Raw genomic sequence first — 27,696 nt, forward strand, 5'->3', positions numbered from 1 at the left:
AAAGGAGAGGGACGGAAACAGGGAGGAGTCGGCGGCCCGCCCCCCGCCCCCCACCTCAGACGTCCGCGCAGGTCGAGAAAACAGGCACGTGGGGAAGGAAGCCGAAGCCCTGCGTCGGGGCTGCCGCCTCCCCTCGGTTCCGCTTCGCTCCCCCTCCCCAGTTTTGCCCTTCCCCCCCCGCCCTTCGCAGCTCCCCCTCCCTTCTCTCCGCACCCTTGTCCTAACCCCGAGGAGGCCGGCAGTTCGTCCCTACCTCCCCCAGGAGGAAGTCTCAGAGCTCTGGTCTTCGGGCTCCTCCTCCGTGGCCACCCGCGATGGTGGAAGGTCACTCAGGGAGGCGTCAGTGAAAGGGACTTGGGCCATGGTCGGGGCTGGTTCCGGGGGGGGCTGAGACCGGGCAAGTTGGAAGGAGCTCGCGGGCTCTCGAGGAGACAGGGGCGGTGGTCAGGGGGCAACAGGCAGCGGGCCGTCGGGCGGGCCCCCTTTTCAAGAGGTCTGACCCTGCCTTCGGATTGTGAGTCACAATCAGGGGCGTTGAATGGATGAGGCAAACGCAGCCTGGGCAGGGAGGCGGTGGCTCGCCCCGGGGAGCCGCCACTTCCCACCCCGCCATCTTTGACCAAGCGGGCCCTGCGGGCCGGAGAAAGCAGATGGCGTGCCCCCTTTCTCCGGCCCTTTCTCCTCGAGGGCCACAGCCCCGTCCCGTATTTCAGATCGCCCTTTTCTGTCACGTGTGGGGGTTGGGGCAGGAATTTCTGTGACTTGGCCAAAGACACCTGGGAAATGTGAGAATGGCAGCTCACTTTCAGTCGGTGCTTGAAAGTTCACCACTCTCCTCACCGTGACTCTGGGAAGTAGCTCAGAGTTCTCCTGGGGGGGGGGGGGTCTTCACAACCCACCGTGAGCACAACACTGACAGGAATAAAGGATTGTGGCTCCTAAGCAGGGCTCGAGTGTATTTTAACGTGCTACAAATAGTAAGGGAAGCTCAGCCTTTCCTCAAGGAGCTTCCGGTCGGGCAGGAGGGAAATGAGATGTGCCCACTGAGCTCGGTTTTTACATGGAGGTCTGGAGGACCCAGGCTGATGGGACAAATGATAAGCCTTTTCCTTATCACTCGTCATTTTCGGGGGGCAGCTAGGGAGCCTTGCACTGAACAGACTGCCGGGCCTGAAGCTGAGAGGACCCGAGTCCAATTGTGACTTCACACACAGCCCAGTCACTTCATTCTGCCTCAGTTTCCTCACCTGTAACTCGAGCTGGAGAAAGAATTAGAAAACCACTCCAGTATCCAATTTTTTTGTTTTTTTGCTGAGGCAATAGGGGTTAAGTGACTTGCCCAGGATCACCCAGCTGGGCTGTGTGTGAAGTCACAATTGGACTCCTGAATTCAAGACTGGTGCTCTGTCCACGGAGTCACCTCGCTGCCCCGCACATATCCCTTATTATCGGGGACAAAAACCCAAATGGGGTCACAGAGAATAAAACACAATTGAACAACTAGATGACAACAAAGGGCTTTCCCAATAAAGAACTTCCTGGGGCATGGGAAGGGAGTCACATACCTCTCTTCAAATGAGGACCCAAGTCTGGATCCTAAAGAGATCATAAAAAAGGGAAAGGGACCCCCCCAGGGCAAAAATGTTTGTGGAGGCCCTTTTTGTAGGAGTGAGGAACGAAAACTGATGAGTAGATGCTGAGGAAGTTATGGTATATGAATGTTCTGGAATAGCACTGCTCAATAAGAAATGATGAGTGCACTGAGTTCAGAAAAACCTGGAAAGACTTACACCAACTAATGTTCAGGGAACTGAACAGAACCAGGAGAACATTGTCCACAGCAACAAGATCATGCGATGGTCCGTTCTGTTTTCTTTAAATATATAAAGCTTTTTATTTTCAAAACATAGGCATAGATAGCTTTCAACATTCACCCTGGCCAGATCCTGTGTTCCAATTTTTTGTTCTCCTTCCCTTCTCCCATCCCCTTCCCCTAGATGGGAAGGAATCCAATATATGTTAAACACATGTGATTCTTCTAATATATATTCCCACAATTATAATGCTGTACAAGACAAGTCAGATCAAAAAGGAAAAATGAGAAAGGGGGGAAAAAAAGCCAGCAAACAACAACCAAAAAAAGTTAAAACGTGATGTTGTGGTCCACACTCAGTTCCCATAGTTCTCTCCCTGAGTGCAGATGGCTCTCTTCACCACGTGACCATCAGAACTGGCCCAAATCATCTCATTGTTAAAGAGAGCCGTGTCCATCAGAACTGATCTTTGTATAATCTTCTTGTTGCTAGACACACATAGGAAGGGGTATGCTCCAGGCAAGATTTCCTTATCATTCGTCATTTTCGGGGGGCAGCTAGGGGGCCTTGCAGTGAATAGACTGCCGGGCCTGAAGCTGAGAGGACCTGAGTTCAATTGTGACTTCACACACAGCCCAGCTGGGTGACCCCTGGGAAAGTCACTTCATTCTGCCTCAGTTTCCTCACCTGTATCTTGACCTGGAAAAAGATTTAGGATCCATCACCACCACCCTAACCACCCCCTCCTGTCATATCCTGATGGGGAGGGTCTTGGGATGAGCCATGTTTTTACCACAGTCACCTCAGGGCCATCATCCTGCAGAGAAAGGGCCAGCCATCCCTACTCACAGAGCAGGCGCGGTAATCTGGCTGCTGCAGCCACGGCCCCTAAGGAAGGGACAGGAGATCAGGCAAACCATCCCCACTGCCCCTTGACCCCTCCCCTCAGACCTTGCTGGAGACAGCTTAGGACCCCAAGCCCAAGAGGCATGGGTCCTCAACCATCCTCCTGGGGAGAGACAGCCTGTAAGCTGTATGCTCCCCCAGCCACAGCACCCCAGACCCCAGAAAGGAAAGTCCAATGGCAGACACCGACTCCACCGTGGCAGGCACCCGAGAGAAGAGCCCCGAGCGCCTGCTCTGCAGGGTGTCCTCATTGTTCCCATCACTTCAATGTGCAGCTTCTCAGCACAGGGACCATGTGATTTTTCTGTTTGGATTCACAGGGCTTCCCACACAGTAGGTGCTTCATTCATTAATTTTCCGATGAAGGAATTGAAAGCCATCAAGGTCACACAATTCGGAGTTGGCCCATTGCTAGGAAACCTCCAAGGAGCTATTCAAGGTCTGCCTTTTTCTACTCTGCCCTTCAGCCTCTCTTAGGTCCAGAGTTCCAAATCCTGTGTTCCTTTCCCCATACTAGAAGCTTGAACACAGGGTACTGACATGGAACGGCCCACAGACACATTGGGGCCCATGATGCACTATTGGTGGGATCGTGAACTTGCCCAGCCATTGTGGAAAGGAATTTGGAACGACACCCCCAAAGCTATTAAATAGTATGTGTGTTCTGTATGGGGGTGGATTCTAAGATGCAAGAAAATGGAAAGAGTGGAGGGGAGGTCACCCAGGGTGCTGAATGTCTCGCCCAATTTTGCGTTCTTGGAGGGGACAGGGAGCCACTAGACTTTATTATAGAGTTGGGGAGGGGGGGCATGGTTCAAAAATAGCCGACTTTAAGGGAGTGGAGAGAGACTTGGGGCAGAAAGATCAACCAGCAGCTATTGCGGTAGTCCAGGCGTGAGGGGATGACAGTCACCCCAGGGGGTCACAGTAGAGAAATGAAAGGTGTCCTTGACAGCCCTGGCAACAGATTAGATACAGGGGAGATAAGCGTGAGAAGGATGGTGAGCTAGGGTACTGGGAGGCTAGGGGGTGTCCTGGACAGTAACTGGGAAGTTTTGAAGGGAGGGAGGGTTTAGAGGAAAAGATATTGAAGTCAGTGGGGGGGGGGCGGCAGGTTGAGTTTAAGCTGTTTACAGGATTTCCATTTCAAGATCTATAAAGGCAGCCGGAGATAAGAAATTAGACGTCAGCAGAGAGTTGGGGGCAGGAAAAGGGGAATTTGAGAATCATTAGCATGGAGATGGTCAGGAAATCCATGGAGTTCTTAAGCTCACTGGGTGAAGTAGATGGAAGAAAAGGACCTGGACAGAGCCCTGAGGGGCACTCCCCATTAACAAGCATGGACCTGGGTGAAGAGTCAGCAAAGAAGACTAAGAAGTGCTCAGAGAAGGAGAACCCGGACAGAGGCCCTACAGAGAGGAGAGTGTCCAGGAGGAAAGGATGATTGGCAGTGTCCAAGACTACAGAGGGCTCAAGGAGAAGAACATCTGAGAGAAAAGCTATTTCGGATTTAGCAACTAAATCATTATCACAGAAGAGCAATCAAAAATTGTTAATCTGGCAGACATCAAGCATTCATACAGCATCTCACTCAGAAAAATCTCCAAACGGTCGAAAAAAAGATTTGCTGAAGAGCACAAAGCTGTGCTCAAAAACTTGGGGTGTCGAGACAGGGATCTCCCCATCCCAACTGCACTTAATCCCTGGAACTTTGACTCTGCGTTAACTGGTTAGCAAAAGGCCTTTGAGTCAGTTCTACACTCAAGTCTTAGTTACTGCAAACACACACACACACACACACAGACACACACACAGACACACACACACACACACACACACAGAAACAGGCAGATGGACAGCTGCAGAATAGACCCGAGCACAGCATGTCTAAAAGTATGGGGACTACATGGAAAATGGGTCTTTAGAGAAACACGTCCCCAACACAATTGCGCTGAGAACAATGTGTATCAGAGAGCTTATGGTGCCCGTCTCCCATCAGGGATGTTTTATGTCATGGAGGAGACCACATTGCTCCTAAGTCTCAGAGCCCCAATTTGAACCTATTTCCCTATCACCCCTAAGCCTCAGGTCTCTCAGAGTGGGATGGGAAGCAAGAGTAGCGTGTTCTGCTGAGGTACAGCTTGGTAACTCTCAGCCGTGGTGGTCTTTGGACAATTCTCCTTGAGGGTCTTGCTTGCAGGCTGCTTTTCAGAAGGCTCAGAGGCTGGGTTTTGCCCTTGATCTATAAACAGTTCTTCTGTGGGGTATGGGACGGAGTAGGAGGCAGCAGTGTGTTGAACTCCTGTCCACAGACTCCTGCAGATAGCATACCAGAGCGGGTTGAGGACCACGCACAGCATGGAACCCAGAAAGCCTGCAAAGGTTACCGGGGACTGCGCCAAAAAAAAGTGGGTCGGTTCTCATAAGCCTCTGCAGCTGAGAAGTTGAGGGAGTGACTGGTTCTCACAGCCTTCGCAACTGTGTTACCGACATGTCTCAACTGTTATCTTCCTCTGAGCTAAGAGACTCGCCGGAATCCCCATGACCCTGACAATCAGAGCTCTCGGTCAGGGAGTCATCAGACATAGTTACAGGCGCAGTTGCTGTTTGCAAAGGAATGTCCGCTTTTGTGGAACTTGGCTATGCTTTGAAAACATTTCTGGGGGCAGCTAGGTGGTGCAGTGGTTAGAGCACCAGCCGTGAAGTCAGGAGGACCCCAGCTCAAACCTGGTCTCAGACACTTCACACTTTCTGGCTGTGGGACCCTGAGCAAGTCACTTAACCCCAATTGCCTCAGTTAAAAAAAAAAAAAAAAAAAAAAAAAAAAAAAGAAAGAAAATATTTCTGTTCTGTGTAGAGGATGGAATCCCCTGCAACTGCCCCTCACCTCCTTGATCATTAGCGTCCTCTCACATGGCATGATCTACTCTGCGGTCAGAATTCAATCCCCCCCAACAGAGCTCAGAGGGCATGTTGAAGCGTCTTTTTCTCTCTTTCTTTTTCCTTCTGTTTTTGGACAAGGCCAGTTTGTGAATTTGTTTTTGGCAACCACGTATATTTATACTACGTGGGGAAGGGGAAAAGGAAGGGAGAGAATTCAGAAGCCAAAATAAAATCAGATTGAGTTCTTGCAAAACAAAATTTTAAAAAGGCGACAAAAAACCAAAACAGAACAGCACTGCAGATGGAATCCTCATGGGTAAAGCCAGGAAAAGTCACAGCAAATCCTTTGTCCAGCCCAGCACAGAGGAAGAAGCGGGGGGATCTGAAGACTGAGGTCCAAAGAGAGGCTGCACATCCAGGCCAGCAGAGATCCTAGCTCCATCCTGGAGCCCCCTCCACAGAAACAGGTGCCAACTGGCAACTTTGTCATCCGCTACCCAGTTCTACGCTATGCTCAGGGCCTGGTCGGTGGCGGCAGCAGTGGGGAAGGCGACTCGGACCCCAAGACCAGATGGGGCTCTCTGTTCCAGCATCTGGCTCGGCCTAGAGAGGAGGAGCCAGGGCAGGAATCCCAGATCAGCAGGAGCTTGCAGTTCCGTTGCTCTGGACTAGTGGAGCCTGCTAGCTGGCTGACGGGGGCTGAGACCATCAATAACTACTATTGCTCAGAAAGTGCAATGTCATATTCCACAAGGCAAAGGATGTGAGCTTCCAGCCGAGAAGCCGGCAAAACTGAGCACGCCAGCCTTACGGTAAAATCGAGGATTTCCAGGCATTTCTGATGAAAAGGCTGGGAAAAACCAGAGGTCAAACACAAGAGTGAAGAGAAATCTAAAAAGGTAAACCTTAGTGAACAGTGCTAAAGGACCAAAGGAGGACAAACTACTTCCATTCAGTTCCGGGTAGAGGCCACAGGGGGCCCTTCTCCCTAACCCTCCCATCACTGAGGTTTATAGAGGCAGTCCAATTGGGAATCTTGACGACTGGGGAATGGCTGAACAAATCATGGTCTCTGAATATGATACAAATCTAAGACGCCATAAGAAATGAGGAAAGGGATGTTTTGGAAAATCCTGGAAAGATCCTCCATGATCGGGGGGGGGGGGGGGGGGGGGTCCCAGAGGGAGGCTAATTAGCCCAAGCCTGGAAGCGCTTCTGTAATATCTTGCTCATCTTAAGAGAAGAATGGAAAGAAAGGGGAAGAGGGTTACATTAGGGAGGAGGGGGAGGAAGGAAAGGAAGGGAAGTCAGGGAAAGTATCTCACATAATCAGGGTGAACCATTGACAGCTAGAGCAAAAAAGGAGAGAGCTCCACTTTGCTGCTCCACTGAACAAAACGCCCCTCCCAGGATGCACTCTTTACTTCTCAACTCAAAACCATGAGCAGATTCAAAGCCTTGATTGCCACCACCTCCCTCAGTCTCCTCTCTCCTTTGATTGGAGGGCTGAAGGGTGGAGTGCCTAACCCCTCCCAAGGCCTTCCATCATGTTATTGTTCAGTCCTGTCAGACTCTTCCTGACCCCGTAGACCATGCTGTCCGGGGGACTTTCTTGGCCAAGATACGGGAGTGTTTTGCCATTTCCTTCGCCAGTGACTTGCTCGGCATCACATAGCTTCTGAGTGTCTTAGCCTGGATTTGAACTCAGCTCTGGGCCCCTGGCCCAGTGCTCTATCCAGAGTCATCTAGCTGCCCCTCCTTCCTTTAGAGGGGACAAAAACTGGATTCAGCTCCTTCCAGATCCCATCGGCTACTGCACCCGCTTCCAACTCCATGGACCGGGATGTGCCCATGCCGGGATGCTGTCCCATCTCCCTCCCATTTGGGGCTTTCTTGCCTCCTTTTGTCTGTCAGTTCCCCCTTTGAGCTCATGAGCTCTGAGGGCAGGGACTGTCTTTTTATTACTTGCCTCCTAGGACTCAGCAGAATGCCTGGTGCATAGAAAGTGCTTAAGCACTTTTGGGATGATTTGGATAAGACTTTTTGGATGACTGCGTGCGGGGGGAGGGAGAGCTGATACTTAACGCTCACTCATCTGAACTGGCAGGACACACACCGCTGGGCAGAAATACATTTCACTCAACAGGAAAATCGGAGGGAAAAGTGGGGAGGAGGAATTAGGAGGCTAGATGGAGGATGGAGTGGGATGTGTCTCAAGCAAAACAAACTCAAGGACATAAAAAATATCTGTAGCCCTTTTTTTGAGGTGGAAAAGAATGGGAATTGGAAGGGGATGCCCATAAACGCCATGGAACACATCTGTGCTGATCTCTTAACACTCGCGAGGCAGGATTCCACAGGTCTAACGACAGAGTCCACTCCCCGCCATCCACAGAGCACAGAGGAAAACAGTTTTTAGGACATAGGCAACATGGATATTCATTTTAAGTGACTGCTATACACGTGTGTGACGGGCACACAAAACAACCTGGAGGCTGGGTTTTGTTGCTTCCCCGAGGGGGATCGGGGTGCTGGGCCCAGCTCTGCCACTGACTTGCTGTGCAGCCCTGGGCACATTCTTTTTCTTCCCTGGGATTCCATATAACACTGACGACCCTGGTTCCCACTGTCTGCGGACCAGCTAGGTTGGATTTCATTGCTCCACCATTCTCCAGTACCCTTAAGGGGATTGGGGGGGGGGGTTGGACTCTTTGCCATTGGCTATAGCCCTATAATGTGTTTCTCCAATTGTAGGGAGAGCTCTCTTGCTCCCCAGTTCTATTTAGCCACTTAACAGATTAATTTTTACAAAGGGATATTTACTTCAAAAAGTATAATAACATGCAAACAATCCCCCAACATGTGAGAGCCATAATCCACCCCTCCTTGTCAATTCATTTTATTGGGGGGGGGGCAGGGGATTAGGTTTGTAAACTAGCTCAATTCTTATAAAGCACAGTCCCAGTTCCAAGTGTTCCAGTCTCAGGCCCCCCAGCTCTCCAGGTTTTCCGTGGGACTGACTGGCTGTCCCATCCCACTTGCCATCCCGGCTTCAAGATTTGCCAATGGTTCCAGCTCCCAAGGTCCATCCCGGGACCTGAAACAGATCAGGACAAACAGAAGAGGACCGAAAGAAGGCCTCCCAGGCTCCTTCCGCAGCGCAGGAGGAAAAGTCCTGCCCTTCTCCCCAGTTCCCAGGACCCACACCGTGGATGATCTGGGATCTTTACCCTCTAGACATTGCAGGAAGGAGCCGGCAGAGGGGAAAAAACCAAACCGAAGCAAACATGGAGAGCCAGCAGGAGAATGTCTCAGTCTGGCCAGTTTGAGAGAGGGAGCCTCTCCCACGTGGTGGGGGATGCCGTGGGTCTCCTTACACTTACTTCCTTATCTGTCCCTTCTCGCTTAGGACCTGAAGGAGTAGCCCTTTTCCCAGCAACCCCGGCTCCGGCCTCTCTTCCCTAGGAGGCTTTTCAAATCCCTGAAGATACATTGCTGCATCCTCCCCCCAGCCTTGTCCCTTAGATAACGGCACCCTGGCAGAGGTGGAACGCCAGCCCTCTGCTGAAGGCCAGGGCACAAAGGGCTAACTTTTGGCATGAGCCCAGCAGGGAAACTGAAAATGGGTACAACACGACCTAGCCCCTTCCTAGATCACCGGCTCACTCAGGAGGGCCGATAGTGGGGGGGGGGGTTGTCAGAGACTGGGGTGGGGTGGGGGGAACCTGACCTGACATTTTTACAGGCAGAGGAAACTCTCTCTACTGATGCGGGCTGGAACATTGCCTCGGGACATAGTGAGGGGAAGGGACTGGTCTAGGGCTGCACAGCTAGTCTGTCAGAAGCAGCTCTTGAACCCAGGTCTACCTGGCTCCAAGAGCCAGCCCCAGATTATATTTAACCTACGACCAAGACCTCAAGGCCTGCCCTTACTGCTTGTACTCTCTGCCCTGTCCCAATGGCTGAGGCTTTCAAGCCTGCTTCTCTTATGGACTCAGAAGCTCTGGGATTTCCTCCCATATTTTCACCTCTGCAGGCCACAATCTCATTGACCCCTACTACTCTTGTTATTTCTTTCCAAATGACTGTAAAGGACAGATACAGAAAGGAAGGGACAGAGAGGAAATGGCAGACAGAAAGGAAGGGAGAAAGGGAAAAGGAGAGAGGGAACAATAGAGAAAGGAAGAAAGGAGAGAGGGAATGACAGAGAAAAAGGGAGAGAGGGAATGACAGAGGAAAAAAGGGAGAGAGGGAATGACAGAGAAAAAGGGAGAGAGGGAATGACAGAGAAAAAAGGGAGAGAGGGAATGCCAGAGAAAGGAAGAAGGGAGAGAGGGAAAAGGAGAGAGGGAACGACAGAGAAAAAAGGGAGAGGGAATGACAGAGAAAGAAAGAAGGGAGAGAGGGAACAATAGAGAAAGGAAGAAGAGAGAGAGAGAATGACAGAGAAAAAAGGGAGAGGGAATGACAGAGAAAAAAGGGAGAGAGGGAATGACAGAGAAAGGAAGAAGGGAGAGAGGGAAAAGGAGAGAGGGAATGACAGAGAAAAAAAGTGAGAGGGAATGACAGAGAAAGGAAGAAGGGAGAGAGGGAATGACAGAGAAAAAAGGGAGAGAGGGAATGACAGAGAAAAAAGGGAGAGGGAATGACAGAGAAAGAAAGAAGGGAGAGAGAGAATGACAGAGAAAAAAGGGAGAGGGAATGACAGAGAAAAAAGGGAGAGAGGGAATGACAGAGAAAAAAGGGAGAGAGGGAATGACAGAGAAAGGAAGAAGGGAGAGAGGGAAAAGGAGAGAGGGAATGACAGAGAAAAAAAGGGAGAGGGAATAACAGAGAAAGGAAGAAGGGAGAGAGGGAATGACAGAGAAAAAAGGGAGAGAGGGAATGACAGAGAAAAAAGGGAGAGGGAATGACAGAGAAAGAAAGAAGGGAGAGAGAGAATGACAGAGAAAAAAGGGAGAGGGAATGACAGAGAAAAAAGGGAGAGAGGGAATGACAGAGAAAAAAGGGAGAGGGAATGACAGAGAAAAAAGGGAGAGAGGGAATGACAGAGAAAGGAAGAAGGGAGAGAGGGAAAAGGAGAGAGGGAATGACAGAGAAAAAAAGGGAGAGGGAATGACAGAGAAAGGAAGAAGGGAGAGAGGGAATGACAGAGAAAAAAGGGAGAGAGGGAATGACAGAGAAAAAAGGGAGAGGGAATGACAGAGAAAGAAAGAAGGGAGAGAGAGAATGACAGAGAAAAAAGGGAGAGGGAATGACAGAGAAAAAAGGGAGAGAGGGAATGACAGAGAAAAAAGGGAGAGAGGGAATGACAGAGAAAGGAAGAAGGGAGAGAGGGAAAAGGAGAGAGGGAATGACAGAGAAAAAAAGGGAGAGGGAATAACAGAGAAAGGAAGAAGGGAGAGAGGGAATGACAGAGAAAAAAGGGAGAGAGGGAATGACAGAGAAAAAAGGGAGAGGGAATGACAGAGAAAGAAAGAAGGGAGAGAGAGAATGACAGAGAAAAAAGGGAGAGGGAATGACAGAGAAAAAAGGGAGAGAGGGAATGACAGAGAAAAAAGGGAGAGGGAATGACAGAGAAAAAAGGGAGAGAGGGAATGACAGAGAAAGGAAGAAGGGAGAGAGGGAAAAGGAGAGAGGGAATGACAGAGAAAAAAAGGGAGAGGGAATGACAGAGAAAGGAAGAAGGGAGAGAGGGAATGACAGAGAAAAAAGGGAGAGGGAATGACAGAGAAAGAAAGAAGGGAGAGAGGGAATGACAGAGAAAAAAGGGAGAGAGGGAATGAGAGAAAAAAGGGAGAGAGGGAATGACAGAGAAAAAAGGGAGAGAGGGAATGCCAGAGAAGGGAAGAAGGGAGAGAGGAAGGGAGGAAGAGAGAGTAGGGGGGGGAGGGAGACTGGGGGAAGAGGGAGGAGGGGAGGAGGGGGAGAGAGGGTGTCTGAATTTCAAAATTTCCGTTGAAGTCCCGTAGACTAGACCTAGAAGGGAGAGGAGCAGTAGGATTGATCGAGAAGCCAGCGTGGGGGTTCAGTTTTCAGTGGTTTTTTCTTCTCCCCTCCCATATAAAAGGCACCTTGTTTTCGAGCCTTTGCTCCCCCCCCCCCCCCCCGCCCCCCAGCCGGCCGGCCACCCTGCTCCCGAGGTGAGTAACTGCGCCACGCGCCGCCTCCCTTCTGCCCCCCCTTCCCGCACCACCCCTCCCCGCGCACTTTTCTCGGCCTCTGGTGGGGGGTCACTAGGGGAGCGGGCCGGGGTCCGGGGGCTGAGATCCCCGCTCACCTGTGCGCCCCCCTTGAGATGAAGGGCGCAGGTGATTCCCGAGCAGGTCAGGGGCTGGCAGAAGGAAAGCTGGAGCCCCGCTGGGTCCCGGGGGTCTTAAGGCCGGGTGCTAGCAGTGGGGTCCGGGAGGTAATGTTTCAGGCCAAGCTAGGGCTCTGCAGGCGGGCGGGTCGCCATCAGCCGGTCCCTGAAAGAAGGGACTGGGCCGCACCGGGAGGTGGGCCTGCGCCGGGTCCGAGGCAGGGCGGAGGACGAAGAAGCCATTCCCTCGGGGCTTGGCCGGCCCCCACGTGGCCGGCGCTTTGCCGGTGTTTGCAGGGGCCAGGAAGAGTTGAGTCTGGGCCCCCCACTTTGGAGCTGGGGGGATGAGGGGCCGACCATTCCACCGACCGTCATTTGCAAAACAAAAGGCCCAGTATTTAGCAAGTCTGGAGTGAGCGGAGCCCAGTCTGGCAGCGGCGCCCGCCCCGTCGAGATCCGGAGCTCTGCTCCCGGCTGAGTCTGGCAGCGGCGCCCGCCCCGTCGGCGGCCGCCCCGCACCGGACCCCAGCCCCCGGGACGAGAACCGAGGCCCCACAAGAAGGGCTTTGCCTGGCCCCAGGGCTCCGGGCCGTTGGCGGGGCTTCCGGGGCCAGGAGGCGAGCGCCTGGCCTTTGAGACCTAATCCCTGGCCACTCCGGCCCTGTTCCGTCCCGTTCCTCCCACCTGGCCTCCATCGCGCCGCGGGGCTGGGGGAGAGCCGCCACACACCGGCCTGCGAGTGGAGGTGCGGGTGGGGGCCCTGGCTCTCACATCAGCGGGGGGAGGGGGCACAGAGTCTCCCGGAGGGGGAAAACCCAACCCCAACCTCCACACAAATAAGGCAGCCTCTAAGCTGGAAGAAGCCCTCTGGAGGAGCGGGCCAAGCGCAAAGCCATCAAGCCGCTTATCGGGGGCTGTGTCTTACTGCAGGTCAACGCTGGGTGACTTGGACCACTCCGATTTGACAAAGGTGAGTTCGCCTCTTCCTTCCCTTCAGCGGGCCTCAGTTTCCTTCTGGGTCCAACGAGGGGTTGGCAGCACACTGGGCTTACCGGCCCTGCCCCGGTTCGGCCCCGGGAGCCGGCGGGAGGGTGCCTCCCGTGGCTCCAGAACTGAGAACTGGATTGCAGTCTCCCTTCTCCATGCCTGGGCTGCCACGGCCAGCTCAGTGGTGCCTGGGGTCTGGGGGGGAGGTGCCAGATCTCCTCCTGCCACTGGTCCTTGGGGTCAGGAAACCCGAGGAGAAGAAGGTGCCCGCTCTAGACAGCTCTGCCCCTCGACGGGCCAGCCGCATCGGGCCCTCCCGTGGCCTCGGTTTTCAGGCTCTGTCTAAAAAAGCCGCGTGCGTGGGAATGGGGGCAGTCGGGGAGCCCTTCCGACCCCAAGAAGCCTAAACTGGCAGGAGGCTCCTGAGTCCGTAGGCCCAGCCCGGCAGGCACGCAGATGGCCAAGGAAGGACTGGGCCCGGGCGCGGGACGAGCAGAGTGGCTGGGATTGGACCGGCCCCTGAGATTTGGTCTCCGAAAGCGGCCCAGAGCGCTGAAAAGCAGACCCGTGGGCAAGGAGGCGGCTGAGACGGGGCTTCAACCCGGCCCCGTGTCCACTCTGCAATGCTGCCTCTTCTATCAGTGTGTCCGGAGGGCACAGAGGGCTGGTGGTGAGGAGCCCACCCAAGTGGGGAGAGTGGGAATGGGGGACAGCCAGGGCAGGGATACTGAGGCAGGGGATGGGACGTAGCGGATGAAAAACAGAACTCAAAGCAGGGGAGTCAGCCAGCAAAGCGAAGGAGAGGAGCTCGCCCTCCAACTCAGAAGCTCCCCGAGGGCCGTGGGACACGGGCAGGCTTCCCGCCGGGGGTGAAGAGGGGGGGACTCAAGGCAGAGAGGCCGGTCGGGAGACAGAGTCTCACAGTAGTCGCCACATTGGGAAGAGATGTTGCCCAGCAACAATCAACATGTGGTCAGGTGTGAGGAAGAGGGAAGCAGCTGGAAGAGGGCAGGCCCTCAGTAGAGCCGGAGAAGTTAAGAAAACGGGATGGCTTGGCGCAAGTGCTGCTGATTTCTGTCCGGGACATTGAGGAGAGTCAGGAGGCCCAGAGCCCAAAGGTGCGGTCTCGGCGGCTGGCCGCGTGGCCGCGGTACCGGGGCCGGAAGGGGCCACCCTCGGCTGTCCTCAGTGCCCTGTTAGGCAGGTCTAGGGAGCACATCCGCAGGGAGGGAACCTAGTCTGGGACACGGAAGTCAGCCAGACCAGAATAGCCCCCATAAGGATTCTCTTGGACCACCTAAGGCATTAGCCAAAGAAGCCTGTACAGGACGGCAAATGGGTCCTTTTGCCAAGCCGCCTCCAAGACCCACTCTTCTGAGGGTGGGAGCTGGGGAAAACAGAGGGAGAAATGGCTGGCGGGCCCATTCTAGGCTGCTCAACTCGCTGCTGGGAGCACGAGACTTTTGAGACAGGAGGGATCTCAGAAACTGGCGAGTTCAGCCCTTATGCCTTTAGCACAGAGAAAAGCGGGTCCCCAAGAGAGGAATTGCTGCAGATCAGAGGCTCCAGTTCCACCAGCAAAGCTGGGAAAGGAGCTTGGAACGCCACGGGTGATGGGGAGCCGTGCTCCCGGCGAGGCCTTTGGTCTCCGGGAAGCCTGTTGAGATCAGATCAGATTGGACTAGAAGGTGAGAAGGGTCCCGGACCCAAGGGTGGAGTTGACGCAAGGCATGTTTTCCCGGATATCACCCATTTCCGCTGCTATTCGCGTCATAAGTCCAGAAGTTGGGGGCCCAGGCTGCCGGGCAGGCCCCACCGCTTCTCAGAACGAAACCCTGGGGTGGCGTTTTCCCCTGTGTCGCCAGTGACGTGGCGGGAAGTCTGGGGGTGGCAGGGCCGCTTGAGCTGGCCATCTCCCCCATCACGCCGGTCTGCCAAGAGAGGCGAGGCCCCCAGGAAATGGTCCGAGATGTGAGGACGAATCCCCGTCACTTCCCCCAAGATAAAACAGCACGCAGAATAAGGGAGAAAGCCGAGACCCAAACCAAGTTCAGGCTGGATGTGCTCTTCTCCTTCGAAAGTTCTTCACGGGACGAGTGTCACGGTAGCCCCAGGCCCGCGGCCTCCTCTCCCTTGGAGAAGGGGCCATTGTAAGGCCCCGACATCCCGGGGTTCTGCTGGGTCTCAGACTTGAATCTTGGAGGTGGAAGAGGCGGATATTCCAGGAATCAATCTGAGAGCCGGAGCACTCTGTGATTCTAAGACTCTCTGGTACACGTGTGGGACGGCACGAGGCTGAGTGGGAGACGGCGCTGATGTGGGTTGGACCCGCAGTGGTTGAAACAGAGATTTCAAGAGCGAATTTGCCCACCCGTCATCAGTTGACGGGGCCACGGAGACCCCCGCCGTCAGGGAGAGAGCAGAGGAAGGGCCAATTTGCCCAGCGCCCTCCCATGAGTCAGTAGTTGAGCCAGGGCAAGAGTCTCTGATTCTAACTTCGCAGAATTTTGGAATCAGAGAATCTTAGAATTTGAAATTCATAGAATTCGAGGCACCTAGAACTTGAGTCCCAGGGACGACTTTTCCACTGCCCTCTTCGTACCGTGTTAAAAACAGCAGCGGGCCGCCACATGGCACTCTGAAGCAGGGCTGGGTTTGCCCTCCATTTTGGTTTTCTCCTGCTGAACCCAGTCTCTTTTTTCAAGACCCGAGGCTCTGGAATATGATTACATCATTATTTCCGTGAGGACTTAAGTCGAGCCGGCTAAGTAGTTTCTCTGCCCACTGCCTTCAGTGTCTGAACTTGCCTGTGCCTCCCCCCATCTCTGGACCTCAGTTTCCCTAATGATCTTCTCTTAGGAGGTCTTCTCCCAAGGAGACAGAAGGAGAAAGAAGGAGAAAGGGAGACAGAGACAGAGAAGAGGGGGAGGAGAATGGAGAAACTGTTTTGTTAGTAGACACGTGCACCTGCCCCCCCTCCCCCTGCCAGGCCAGTACAGGGGTGCTCGGCCTGAGATCGAGAAAGCGGTGCCATCCCTCCAGGGCCTGAAGACCACGCAAAGGAGAACTTCTTGTTCTCCCTTCCTACCCTTGAGACTCTCACCTCTCTCCCAGGAAGCCCAGCTAAGTCTGTCTGGACCCAACAATCATCTTTTCTCCCTCAGGCTACCCAAGGACCAGCTTGATGCCCAACCCCAAGCCACACCAAATCCCAGCAGCCTCTTCTTCCTCCAGCCTCGTGGCTCACATGAAGGATCCGGAGCTGATAACCAGAGGGCCTTTGGAGTTTCCATCCTGGGAAGTTGGACCTCCCCCCCGAGGGGGACCCACTGGGACAACTGCCTTGTCACCACAGGTAGGCCTGGGCCAAAGGGGCTAAGGACTGGAGAGGGACGGAGCCCTCTCCTTGCATTGAGGGAACCTTCAGTCCTATATCTGAATCACTGGGGAGAAGAGAACAGAGGAAGTGGTTTCTGGTCTCTCTGAAGGGGTGAGGGGGCGCTGTCTGTTTCTTATGCAGATCTCACCAGTAGGAGAAATTCCCCTCCAACTACGGTCTCTGTCTTCCCTACCACCCGCCCCCCCCCCATCCCAACCCAAATCTTAGGGAGGGGGAATAAAGAATAGACAGAAACAGAAGGAAAGAGACGGGCAGACAGACACACTTGATCAGGTGGCTTCTGGGAAACCCAAAATACATAGCTCCCATCATCTTTGAAAGAGGGGAGCAAATGACTTGGCTACAGTGACATAGCGAGTTGACTGATAAGAGAAAAATTCCAAAGCATCCCCTCTTGGGAGCACATGGAAACCACTTTCATTGGTCCCTGCTCTCCGGGTCCAAGCACACAGCCCACTGATCTGCGGACCGAGCCCAAATGAACATGGGAAAGGACTTGGCCCAGTGGCTTCTGCCACTGCAGATACAGTGCCTCTGGCCCGAGAACTCCCCCCAAGATAGGAAATCGGGCCACTGGGATAGAAATTGTTTTCTCATGGACTCGTCCTGCCAGTGGTCTCAATGGAGACCCCCAGGACCCATAAGGACAGAGCAGCAGCAGCAGCAGCGGCTGACACCGGAATCTCCCTTCCTGACTGGGCCATATGGGTCAGCTCCGCAGGCTGCCGCCCTGACCCGCTCAACTAGAGAGATGGGTAGGGACAGAGAGGGTGGCTGCAGAAGGCCCAGGAAGACAGGTGATCTGGTGCCCCGGGAGGCAGGCTGCCTTCTATCTTGAACCCTGGAGATCCATTTGGCCCCAGATGGAAACAGATTTGAGATCAGTGGGGGTGGCTAGGTGGCGCAGTGGCTAGAGCACCAGCCTTGAATTCAGGAGGACCCAGACACTTAACACTTCCTGGCTATGTGACCCTGGGTAAGTCACTTAACCCTAGCCTCAGGGAAAAAAAAAAAAGATTTGAGATCAGTGGGTAGAGCTCTCCCAAAGCAGATCGGGCTGCCTAGGGAAGTAATGGGCTTCTTTGAGCGGAGAGCCCACTTGCTGGCCTGGTTGTTCCACGATGGATTGCATGAGACGGCCCTTCCGGGGGTCCCTTCCCCGGCCGGAGATTCTGTGACTGTTTCTAACCTTCCCCTCGCAGTTGCCAACAGGCCCCATGTTGATGGTGGCCCCATCAGGCGGGCGGCTCGGCCCGTTGCCACACCCCCAGGCCCTGCTTCAGGAAAAGCAGCAGTTCGTACACCAGGTATGGATGGAGCGACGGTGGCCCTACCTAGTCCTTCTGAGTCTGGTCAGACCAACCCCCCTCAGGCCCCATCTGATGGGTGGCCGCCCCTAGAAGGGACAGAAGCCCCGAGGGCTGCCCTCAGGGACTTTCTTCTCCCCTCCCATTCCTTAGTTGGCATCTGCTGAGGTCCTCAGCCGGCCCCCACTGGGGCACATGACACCCCTGAACGCCCCGGCCCTGCTCAATCTGCCCTCACCTCCTGGAGTCATCGCCCTCAAGACCAGACCTGCCCAGCTGCATGGCTTTCCTCCTGGTAACAGCTTACGGGAGGAGGGGGGGTGAGACAATGTCCTTCCCCAGCCGTGGCTCAAAGAACCCTAAAAGCTTCAATTCCAGGAAACCTCCAGCCCACCCATCCCCCATCACAACTACCAGACTTCTTAACTCCCATGGATCGGGGTTCACTGTCTTCCCGAGAGAGAGAGGCCACCGAAAGCCACGTTGCTGAGGAGGGCTCTCTGGGCACCAAGTCTCCTCCATCACGATGGCTTTCTCCATGGCTCTTTCTGCCTTCCTCTCCAGGGATCAACTTTGCCAACCTGGAATGGCTACCCAAGGAGCCGGCCAATATGCTGACCACTTACCTCTGCGCCTTTCCCACTGGGCCCAGCCCCGGGGATGCCTCCGCTCTTCGGCTCGGCCCCAAGAAGGAGAGGTTAGTGTCCCACAGCCTAGAAGGGGGACAATTGGAGGCTCTTGGCAAGAGGCGGCTGGCATTGTGGGGAGCAGGGTCAGGAAGCCCTGAGTTCCAATCCCACCTCCGGGTCCACGTGATGTATCACGCGCCCTGGAACTTCACTTTGCCAGAGGGCCTGCCTCCCTGCACTCTCTGGCCTATCAGTGCCTCCCAGGGCTGGACCAAAAAGAAGGATGGGGCGGGAGAAACCGAGGTATTTAGAGCCCTGCCGGCCAGCATGCTGGGGGAGATTCAGGCAAGACAGGTGAAGAAATTGGGCCCAAGTTCCCCGAGGGCAGCCGAGTGGGACAGCACCCCATGGCTCCCCTCCTCTCACAGTGTCCTGCAGATGTGCACCTTGGACAGCTCCCGGAGCTGCTGGTGGCCCGCCTGTGAAAAGGTCTTCCCTGAGGCAGGAGAGCTGGTCAAGTGAGTGCCGGGTGCCAGGGAGGTGAGGGGGCCCCGGCTGCCAAGGCTGCCCAGCTCCAGCTGCTCTGTCTCCCGCCTCCCTCCCCTAGACACCTCCAGGAGGCCCACCGCCCAGACGAGAAGGGGAAGGCCCAGTGTCTCATCCAGAAGGAGGTAGTGCAAAACCTCGAGCAGAAGGTGAGAGAGGGCCACTTCCCAGGCCAGGCTGGGAGTCTCTGGCCTGAGGCTGCAGCTCTGGGCAGAGGGCTCGGGACCGGATCACAACGGTGCTCTCACCCACATCCCAGCCGTGTGATCTGAGCAAATTCACCTTAGCAGGCCTCGGGATTCCTTCTCTGTAAAAGGGGGGTCATGATGGGCTCCCTCCCAGGGCTATTGTGAGCACCCAGTGTAGTCCATGTAGTGTGGAAGTGAGCTATCACTGGGGAGCGAGGCGGGTGGAGGAGATGGACCTGATGAAAAAGGGACACAGGGCCACCAAGGGAGGTGGCCGGGAGATGGGCCACTAGGCAGCGGGCTTATCTCTATTCTTTCTCACAGCTCTTCCTAGAGAAGGAGAAGCTGGGGGCCATGCAGGCCCATCTCTCTGGGAAGCTGGCGCTGGCGAAGCCCCTGGCTCTGGTGAGTGGGCCCATTCTCCCTCCCAGGGCCTCCACACCTGCCTGCCGTCTTAGGACGTCGGCAGCGGAGCTGCTCTTACCGATGGCCCCTTGGAGTGGGCCTCCCCAGCCCGCGAGGGCTCTTAGAAACCAGACATGCGGCCTTCTGGGCCAGTCATGGCCCGTAGTGGAGCTCCCACGTTTACGAGAGGCCCCAGAGTGGTCACTGAGCCTCCTCTGGGGGCCTCGTTCCATTTGGCTGGCTGGAGCGCGGCAACTTGGGAGTCAGAGGGCCTGGGACCAAACCCTAGCTGGACACCTTGTCGGTCTCCTCACTTGTGAAGTGAACAGGTGGACCAAAGAACCTCAGGAGACCCCCCCTTCCCACTGGAAAGCTAGAACCTGAACCACCTCGGTGACCGTAGGAGGGTTCCTCCGCCCAGCCCCTCAGTCCCCCTCTCCTCTCTCTGGTCCCAGAGCCCCTCCACAGAGAAAGCCGGCTACTGCCCAGCAGGGAGCCTGGGCCCCACCTGGGCAGCCTGGCCCGCGGCCCCAGGAGACAAGGAAGAAGCTCGCCTCCCAGGCCAGGGCCTGTTTGCTGTGAGAAGGCACCTGTGGGGCAGCCACATGTCGCCAGGTGAGCATCCTCAGGTGGCCAGGCCCGCTCTCCTGAGCCCTTTGCGCACTGGATGAAGTACTGCTTTCTCTCTGGCCTCTGTGGCTTGGTGGGGGGCATGGCCTCAGGGAAGCAGGGTCTGGGGGAGGGGGGCCTCAGGGGAACAGGGTCTGGGGGAGGGGGCCTCAGGGGAGCAGGGTCTGGGGAAGGGGGCCCCAGGGGAGCAGGGTCTGGGGGAGGGGGGCCTCAGGGGAGCAGGGTCTGGGGGAGGGGGCCCCAGGGGAGCAGGGTCTGGGGGAGGGGGGCCTCAGGGGAGCAGGGTCTGGGGGAGGGGGCCCCAGGGGAGCAGGGTCTGGGGGAGGGGGCCTCAGGGGAGCAGGGTCTGGGGGAGGGGGGCCTCAGGGGAGCAGGGTCTGGGGGAGGGGGGCCCCAGGGGAGCAGGGTCTGGGGGAGGGGGGCCCCAGGGGAGCAGGGTCTGGGGGAGGGGGCCTCAGGGGAGCAGGGTCTGGGGGAGGGGGCCTCAGGGGAGCAGGGTCTGGGGGAGGGGGGCCTCAGGGGAGCAGGGTCTGGGGGAGGGGGGCCCCAGGGGAGCAGGGTCTGGGGGAGGGGGGCCCCAGGGGAGCAGGGTCTGGGGGAGGGGGCCTCAGGGGAGCAGGGTCTGGGGGAGGGGGGCCTCAGGGGAACAGGGTCTGGGGGAGGGGGGCCCCAGGGGAGCAGGGTCTGGGGGAGGGGGGCCCCAGGGGAGCAGGGTCTGGGGGAGGGGGGCCTCAGGGGAGCAGGGTCTGGGGGAGGGGGGCCTCAGGGGAGCAGGGTCTGGGGGAGGGGGGCCTCAGGGGAGCAGGGTCTGGGGGAGGGGGGCCCCAGGGGAGCAGGGTCTGGGGGAGGGGGGCCCCAGGGGAGCAGGGTCTGGGGGAGGGGGGCCTCAGGGGAGCAGGGCCTCCAGTTAGCTCCCGGGCACCTCTTCTCCCCACAGAGTTCCTCCATAACCTGGAATACTTCCGCTCCCACAACCTGCGGCCTCCCTTCACCTACGCCACGCTCATCCGCTGGGTAAGCCCGCCGCCCTTGGACCTCACCTAAACACCCGACACGGCCCCGCCCCCCGCGGGCGGAACTCGGCCTAGGGCTTGACCCCAAATGAAAACCCATGGTGACTCGGCCCCCAAAAGTGCCTCCAAGCAACTTCAGTGAATCCCTGTCTCACCTGGAGGGGGGCCTTGTGACAGGCCAACTGCCTGCCCTTCCCAGCAGCCACTATGCTGGCGCTAGCCAATTAAGGAACGGGCCAGCTGGAGGGAGGAGGGGGAGAGCCCCCGAGCTGAGCCTGGGAGGGGCCGAGGAGGGAGATGGTCAGCTGGGAGGAAGCCATTTTGGGAGGTGGGGGTGGAGGCCAGCCCACCTGGGGGCGGGGTGTTTCTCCTTGTATCCTTTTCTTAGCCTCATCCAGACCCAGCCTGGGCCTCTAAGCCAGCGGGCCTCAGACTTTTTAACTAGGGGGCCAGGTCCCTGTCCCTCAGCCTGTGGGAGGGCCGGACTAGAGTAAAAACAAAAGCTCAAGCTCTGTCTCCGCCCCTCGGCCCCCCTGCAGGCCGCAGTTAGAGAAGCCCTGCGAGTAAGCCAAACTCCAGCCTCTCCTGTCCAGGCCTGTCCTTCAAGTTATCCAGCCTCTCCAGTCCTGTCCTATCCTAATTTTCCCTGACCCCTTACCTTTGACCCTGACCTGACAGGGCCCGTTGCCCCATCACCCAGTCCCGGCCCATTTCTCACTGGGGGTGGACGCGGTGTGTGTGAAAGGGATGGAAGCCCGGCTCTGCTGCTGGTGCGTGTTTGGCAGAGGCCCCTCCCCATCATGGGCCTCCGTCCGTCCCTCCGTACAACAGGAGGTCCTGCCTTTGGATTCCATTTTCTTCTGACTGCCCCAACTGAGCTGTGAAAGGGTCCCCTTCCTATAAACGCCCTGAGCCAGGGGCGCTGGGACAGTGAGGAATAGCTCCGGGGAGGGAGAGAGGGACATTTCCCCACAGCCTCCCTCGCTCACAGGCCATACTGGAAGCCCCTGAGAAACAGCGGACACTCAACGAGATCTACCACTGGTTCACGCACACCTTTGCCTTCTTTCGGACCCATCCAGCCACCTGGAAGGTGAGAGTCGAGAGCTTGGGGGTGGGGGCTGGGAGGCGCCCAGAGAGCCCCGTCTTGGAAGGTCGGGGGAGAGTGGCGAGGTTCAGGCACCCCCGTTCCCCACAGAACGCCATTCGGCACAACCTGAGCCTGCACAAATGCTTTGTCCGGGTGGAGAACGAGAAGGGGGCCGTGTGGACCGTTGACGAGTTTGAGTTCCGAAAGAAGAGAAGCCCCAGACCCAGCAGGTACCCAGGGCCCCGGCCGGAGCTGTGCCCCTGCTAACTCGCTTCCCAGAAGCTCCTCTGACCGGGCCAGGGAGGAGGGCCATCCTGCAGCGAATGAAGTGACCCTCTCCGCTGTCCCCTCAGAGACCAAGATTTGAAACGCCTGCTGTCCTGTGCTCCGCTGGCCGTGCCGGAGGCCTGGCTCCCGCTGCCCCCCAGCTGACCAGCCTCCCCCGAGCCAGGCTGACGAAGGAAACATCTTTATTGGATGGCTTTCTTGGTGGTGGGGGGGGGGAGCAGTGAAGGAGGGCTTCGGTTTTCTTCCATCAATAAAGGCCTTGTAACTGAACCATGTGTTGGCAGAGGGTGTGCTTGAGGGAAGAGGGGGAGAGGCAGCCCTGCCCAGGGGAGAGGGGGACATGGAGAAAAAGGGGACGGGGAGACCTGGGAGAAGAGAAGGGGACAGGAGGACAGGCAGGCCGGGGAAAGGCAGGGCAGGTGGGCCCAGGTCCAGAGACCGGGGCCGCCTCAGGCTTCGTGGATTCGGCCCAGCAGGCCCGCGTTCTCTTGCCGGACGGCCCGGTAATCCTCTAAGATCTTCTCCAGATTGCTCAGAGTCTTCTTGCCGGTCTCTGTCTCAATCTGAGGGAGCACATGAGCGTTAGGGAGGGCATCCCCAACTGCGCCAACGGACCCGCGCCACTTGTTACCCGAGGCCCTGACAGCCCCACCGCGTGTGTGAGCGTGTGTGAGTGACTGTGTGTGACAAGGAGCACTCAGTGAGCTCCTCCTGGATGCCTCCCACTGAGCCCTGAAGAGCTTCCCAGACTTCCTTCTGCCCCCTAAGGAGAACTCTTGGGGAGTGGCCACCATCTCCCCCTTCCGCCAGTGATAAGTGCCGGGGGCCAGCGTTGCCCCAGATGTGCCCCGGTGCTAGCACCCGCTTGGGGAGCAGCCTCGTTGAGGCTCCCACGCTAGGCTTTGGCCCTCCTTGACCACGGCACTTGGTGGTCGAAGGAAAGGGAAGGCTATGCTGGTGGTCCCAGTTTTACCCGGGCAGAGGCCCACCCATCCTCCCCGACTCCTTACTTGTTCCTCTAAGTCTCGGACCTCCCTCAAGATGGTCCCAGTGTCCTCTATGGTCTGGATGAGCTGGCTGCAGTTCTGGGACAGATACAGGGAGAGGGGGAGGTCAGGGGGGAGATACCACGACCCTGGGGGGGGGGGTGGCCCTGGAGAAGCCCAGCCAACTCACTTCGTGCAGGGCTGCCAGGTACTTGTAGGCCTTCCTCACTGAGTCGTCCTTCTTGGCGTCCTGTGGGAGCATGGGAGGGGAATGGGCTGAGGGCGGGGCGGGGCCCAGGGCCTGAGGAGACCGGGCAGTCCCAGGGCTGGAAGGGAGTCCATGGGCTATCACGTCTGGCCAGGTTTTAGGCTGCTCACCCCGGCCATCAGGTGCGAAGAGGAAAGCCAGCGGCTTTGGGGTGCCCGGGGGGGCTTCTCTAAGCAGGCCTCCACACCCCAACCTTTCTCTCTTGTGGCGGCCACTGTACACCCTCAGCTTCCTGTCATCCCCTCCCTCCGGCCTACAACTGGCACCTGGAAGCCTCCCGCCGTTGGCTGCAGGGAGGCCTTTGGGAGGCCCGCCTGGGTCCACGCCACCCAAGACTGGGCTCTCCTCCCCTTGGTGTGAGAGCCCACGGTTTCTGTGCCTAGGCCCGGCAGGGAGACGCCCACGAGCTTGGGGGGCTGGTGCTAGCTGTTGAGATCCTGGCGCCCACTCAGGCCCAGATGGTCCCTTGGGCTGACACTTCTCCACATGGCCTCAGAGGTGGCGACGGTCCTGCTCAAATCCAAGCCACCCACATGCCGACCGCGCCAAGCCTGGGAAGGAGGTGAGGGGTCCCCCGCCAGCCTGGCCTTCCTCCCGGGCACCTGGCACACCCACCTTGAAGACCAGTTCATCTGTGACGGCGAAGGTGCGGTCCAGCTTGCCAGTCAGGGCGTTGATCTCTTTCTGAAGCAGTTTGGTGTCAGAGAGAATCTGGGAGAGCCGGGGAGAAAGAGAGGCAGCTGGAGGGGGAGGCTGGGCCAGGGAGGCTGGGGGGCCAGGAGATGGGGGCCCCGGGCATGCTCACCTTGGTGATTTCCTCCTTCTGCTTCCTGATGCTGCCCACGATCTCCAGGATACGATGGGTGTAGGCCGAACGAGCCATGTCCCCGGGTAGGGTGTCCAGCTCGGCGACCTGGGCGGGGAGCCGGGGCCATTTTGTTCTTGGTGAGTCCCACCAACCCTGGGCCCTCCTCCCCCTCAGGGAGCCACACGCCAACCTCGCTGCTCACCAATTGCTTGTATAAACCTTCCTTGCGGCGGGCCTCCGCGGCTGCCGCACGCACACATTCTTGTAGGACCTGGAGCTCGGCCGCTTTGTGCGACGACTCCAACTGGACGGCAAGAAGAGGGTCCTCAGTTTCCCCAAGTGTCAAGGTTGGGGGTGGGGCTCACAGCTCCTCCACAGACCACTCGGGGATGGTTCTCTGGGTGACAACCCCAGAGGCTTTCCAGCCTGGCCCCCCCCCTCCCAATGGAGGCTAGCAAGACCAAGGGGGGAAGGAGGGGACGCAGCGGGTGCGGTCACCTCTCTCTGGTCCCGGCGCTTCTTCAGAGTCCGATACTCGGCCAGCAGCGGCACTCGATGCCTCTCCCACTGGCCAGCCAGGTGGATGACACGCTGGGCACTGGCCTCCACCACCACCTGGATGCGGCGGGAGGGGGAAAGGGGCAGTGAGTGGAGGCTCCGGCATGCCCGGTACCACCAGGCCCTCACGGCCAGCCCCACCGACCTGCAGCTTGGCCAGGTTGCTGGGGGCATCTGGCAGCAGATCCACAGCCCGGCGCTTCAGCCTCCGGGCCTGCTCCCGCTCTGTGGTGCTCAGCCAGGCTTGTCGGGCCTCCGCTTCGACCTGTACCCCGGCTCACAGTCAGTGTCCTCCTCCTCCCCCACCCCAGTACCCCTTGGGGCTCTGCTGTGCCCCTCCCAAGTCGCCCCCCTCCACCTGGCCTGTGCTAAGAGTCAGCCTCTTCACGGTGGCCCCGGCCTCCTTGATGCTCCGGCCCACGAGCTCCAGGTGACCCTGCAGAGATGCCAGCTCTGCTTCCTGCCCTGCCTGTAACTCCTGCTGCAAGCGGCCGGGGGACAGTGGGGACAGCAGTGAGGGGACTTCCGCGGGGGCCAAAGGTGGGGCACGGGTGGCCTCCTCTTCCTGGGGGAGAGGGGAAGGATAAAGAGGGATGTGCCTGCGGACTCCTCAGCCGCCGCCCACGGCCCTCAGCTGCCTGCCCCCCCCCCCCCTCGTTACCTGAGCAAAAGTGAATTTCTCAGCGTGTGTGAATCTGGAGCCCTTCCCCCGAGGCTCTCCGGAGCTGGGCCGCCAGCCACAGAGGAGCTCGCCCAGATCCCGGCCCGGTGCCGGCACCCCCGAGGCGCCAGACGCAGCCTGCCCCCAGCTCTGCCTCAGCTGCTCCACCAGCCGTGGGGCCAGGTGCCTCCTGCAAGCCTGCGGGGAGATGAGAAACGTCTGGCACCGCTCCGCTCCCCATGCCGGCCCTCGCCTGGGGACTAGCCCTCACCCCTAACGCCCGGGCAGGCTGAGGCTCCCCAAGCAGAGGGCGTCTGCACGAGCAGGGGGCAGGGAGAGGAAGGAGAGAGAGAGAGAGAGCGAGGGTGGGAGGGCAGGGGACGGATGGTCGGAGAGAAGCCGGAGGGGCCGGGGGCCAGCTTCACCTTGTCCGCGTCTCCAGCGGAGTCTCCTTCCGGCAGCTCGCAGAGCTGGGCCCCGTGCTCCTCTAGGAACGAGGCCGCCCGGCTGGCCTGGCAGGGGATCTGGGCGGGGACCGGAGCCACCAGGGGGCCCCCCTGGAACTCCCGCACCTCGGAGGCATCTGGCAAGAGGGAGGGAGACACGGCCTCGGCGTCAGCCCCGGGCCTCCTGCGGCGGCCACCTCACGGGACGTGGTGACGCCGACCAGGTTTTCCACGCGGAGTGGCATGGGCTTCTTGAGGGGGCCCCCAAGCCAAGGCCCTCTCTCACCTTCTAGGCTCTTGGCATCGGGGAGGATGAAGGGCTGAACGTGAAGAGGTTTCCGAGGGATGCAATCCTGGGCGGGAGAAAGACAAGGAGAGAGCGAGAGCTATGTTGGGCAGCAGCACGGCCAGGGGCAGAAGAAGGGGGGGCAGGGAGGAGAGCAATCCTACCTGGAGCTTCCAGGGCCTCAGGGCCGGGGGCACCCACGGCTCTGCCAGGAGGTCCCTGACCTGGGCGCCAATGGCCTGGAGCAGGATGGCCGACTCACCTACTGAACAGAGGAGGAAGGCTCGAGTTGAGTCTCGAACGGACAGGGTGGGCCCATCCCCTCCCCGCCGGGAGGCCCCGGATACCTGAGGGCTGGGTACTCTCCTGGGCAGGGTCGGGGGGGCAGCCGCTCCGCCAGGAAGAGCAGAAGCTGCCGCAGGTCTGGCTCGCTCGGGTACAGAAAGCTCTGGTAGCCAAGCTCTCGGGGGTAGCCTAGGTCCTGGTGCCACACGACCAGCAAAGAGAGGGACAGAGGGGGGGGGCATGCCTTCCACTTCCTCCGGCCCCTTCCTTCCTTCCCCTCCTTCCAACGGGGGTGCCAAAACTCACCGAGCAGGCCTGGGCCAGGCTCACGCCGAGCCGAAAGCGGGCAGACATCCCGGGAGGCAGGTGGGGGGGGAGGCCGGAGCTCAGGGAGGGGCGAAGCACTTGGAGGCAGCCCACCACGGCCGCCACAGCCAGCTCTGCGGTGAAGGCCCGGAGGGACTGGACATCCTCGGGGATGGCCCTGTCAGGGATGGAGGGGTGGGCTGGGGCCTCAGGGCCCTGGCTGGGAGGGGGGGCGGTCCCAGGACTCAGGGCCCTGCCTGGGAGGGGGGAGAGAGGGGGAACCTGGCTGGGGGGGATTCTAGGACTCAAGGGCCATGGCTGGGGGGGAGGGGGAATCTTGCTGGGGGGATCCTAAGACTGAAGTCCCTGGCTAGGGGGAGGGGCGTCCCGGGGCCCAGAAACCTTGTTCAGACTTTGGCACTGCCCATTTGAGGGAATGCCAGGTTTCCTCAGTTTCCCTGGGGATCCCAGCGACTCCCCGAGTTCTTACGAGCCCGCCTGGCGCAGAGAGTGGATCAGAATCCGGTCCGCCTCCTCCATGCCGCCCACCAGCACGCGATCCAGTTGGATAACCTCGGCGCCGGGCTCGGACTCCTGAGTTCCGCCTCAGAGCAGTAGGGCGAAGAGCCAAGTCACCTGGCTTGAGCGCGGCGCCCTCTGGAACTTGTAGTTTTATTTCCTCCCCATTTCCCTGTCTTGGAGAAC

At 58.0% G+C, this 27,696-nt stretch overlaps 2 protein-coding genes across 3 annotated transcripts; one reads left to right on the forward strand and one right to left on the reverse strand.

Moving 5' to 3' along the window:
* Positions 1–2,517: 2,517 nt before the first annotated feature.
* FOXP3 (forkhead box P3) lies at positions 2,518–22,654 on the forward strand. 2 transcript variants are annotated; one of them, XM_074278326.1, is made up of 13 exons: positions 2,518–3,053; positions 16,056–16,246; positions 17,494–17,598; positions 17,752–17,893; positions 18,163–18,295; positions 18,656–18,745; positions 18,835–18,922; positions 19,286–19,366; positions 19,822–19,981; positions 20,934–21,010; positions 22,001–22,102; positions 22,208–22,329; positions 22,453–22,654. In XM_074278326.1, the coding sequence occupies exons 2-13, from the start codon at positions 16,076–16,078 to the stop codon at positions 22,529–22,531; spliced, it is 1,350 nt and encodes a 449-aa protein (XP_074134427.1). In that variant the 5' UTR covers positions 2,518–3,053; positions 16,056–16,075; the 3' UTR covers positions 22,532–22,654. The 2 variants fall into 2 exon arrangements, with proteins under 2 accessions (XP_074134427.1, XP_074134428.1); XM_074278327.1 differs by lacking the exon at positions 2,518–3,053 and adding an exon at positions 12,786–12,874.
* Positions 22,553–27,635, reverse strand: CCDC22 (CCC complex scaffolding subunit CCDC22). Its single transcript, XM_074278325.1, is given in 17 exon segments — positions 22,553–22,950; positions 23,398–23,472; positions 23,564–23,623; positions 24,257–24,352; positions 24,447–24,554; positions 24,652–24,753; positions 24,948–25,064; positions 25,153–25,272; positions 25,366–25,572; positions 25,669–25,866; positions 26,094–26,251; positions 26,401–26,467; positions 26,565–26,662; positions 26,748–26,784; positions 26,786–26,881; positions 26,992–27,169; positions 27,482–27,635. Coding segments are annotated over 17 exon segments (1,881 nt in total). The 5' UTR covers positions 27,532–27,635; the 3' UTR covers positions 22,553–22,836.
* Between the last annotated feature and the right edge of the window lie 61 nt (positions 27,636–27,696).

The sequence above is a fragment of the Sminthopsis crassicaudata genome, chromosome X (assembly GCF_048593235.1).
Source record: "Sminthopsis crassicaudata isolate SCR6 chromosome X, ASM4859323v1, whole genome shotgun sequence".
Taxonomy (NCBI): domain Eukaryota; kingdom Metazoa; phylum Chordata; class Mammalia; order Dasyuromorphia; family Dasyuridae; genus Sminthopsis; species Sminthopsis crassicaudata.

What these genes read in the sequence shown, in the direction of transcription:
- FOXP3 (XM_074278326.1), top strand. Translation starts at nt 16,076, where the DNA reads ATGCCCAACCCCAAGCCACACCAAATCCCAGCAGCCTCTTCTTCCTCC. An exon ending in AGCAGCAGTTCGTACACCAG is followed by an intron (nt 17,599 to 17,751) that starts GTATGGATGGAG and finishes CCCATTCCTTAG; the next exon opens with TTGGCATCTGCTGAGGTCCT. An exon ending in CCCATCCAGCCACCTGGAAG is followed by an intron (nt 22,103 to 22,207) that starts GTGAGAGTCGAG and finishes CGTTCCCCACAG; the next exon opens with AACGCCATTCGGCACAACCT.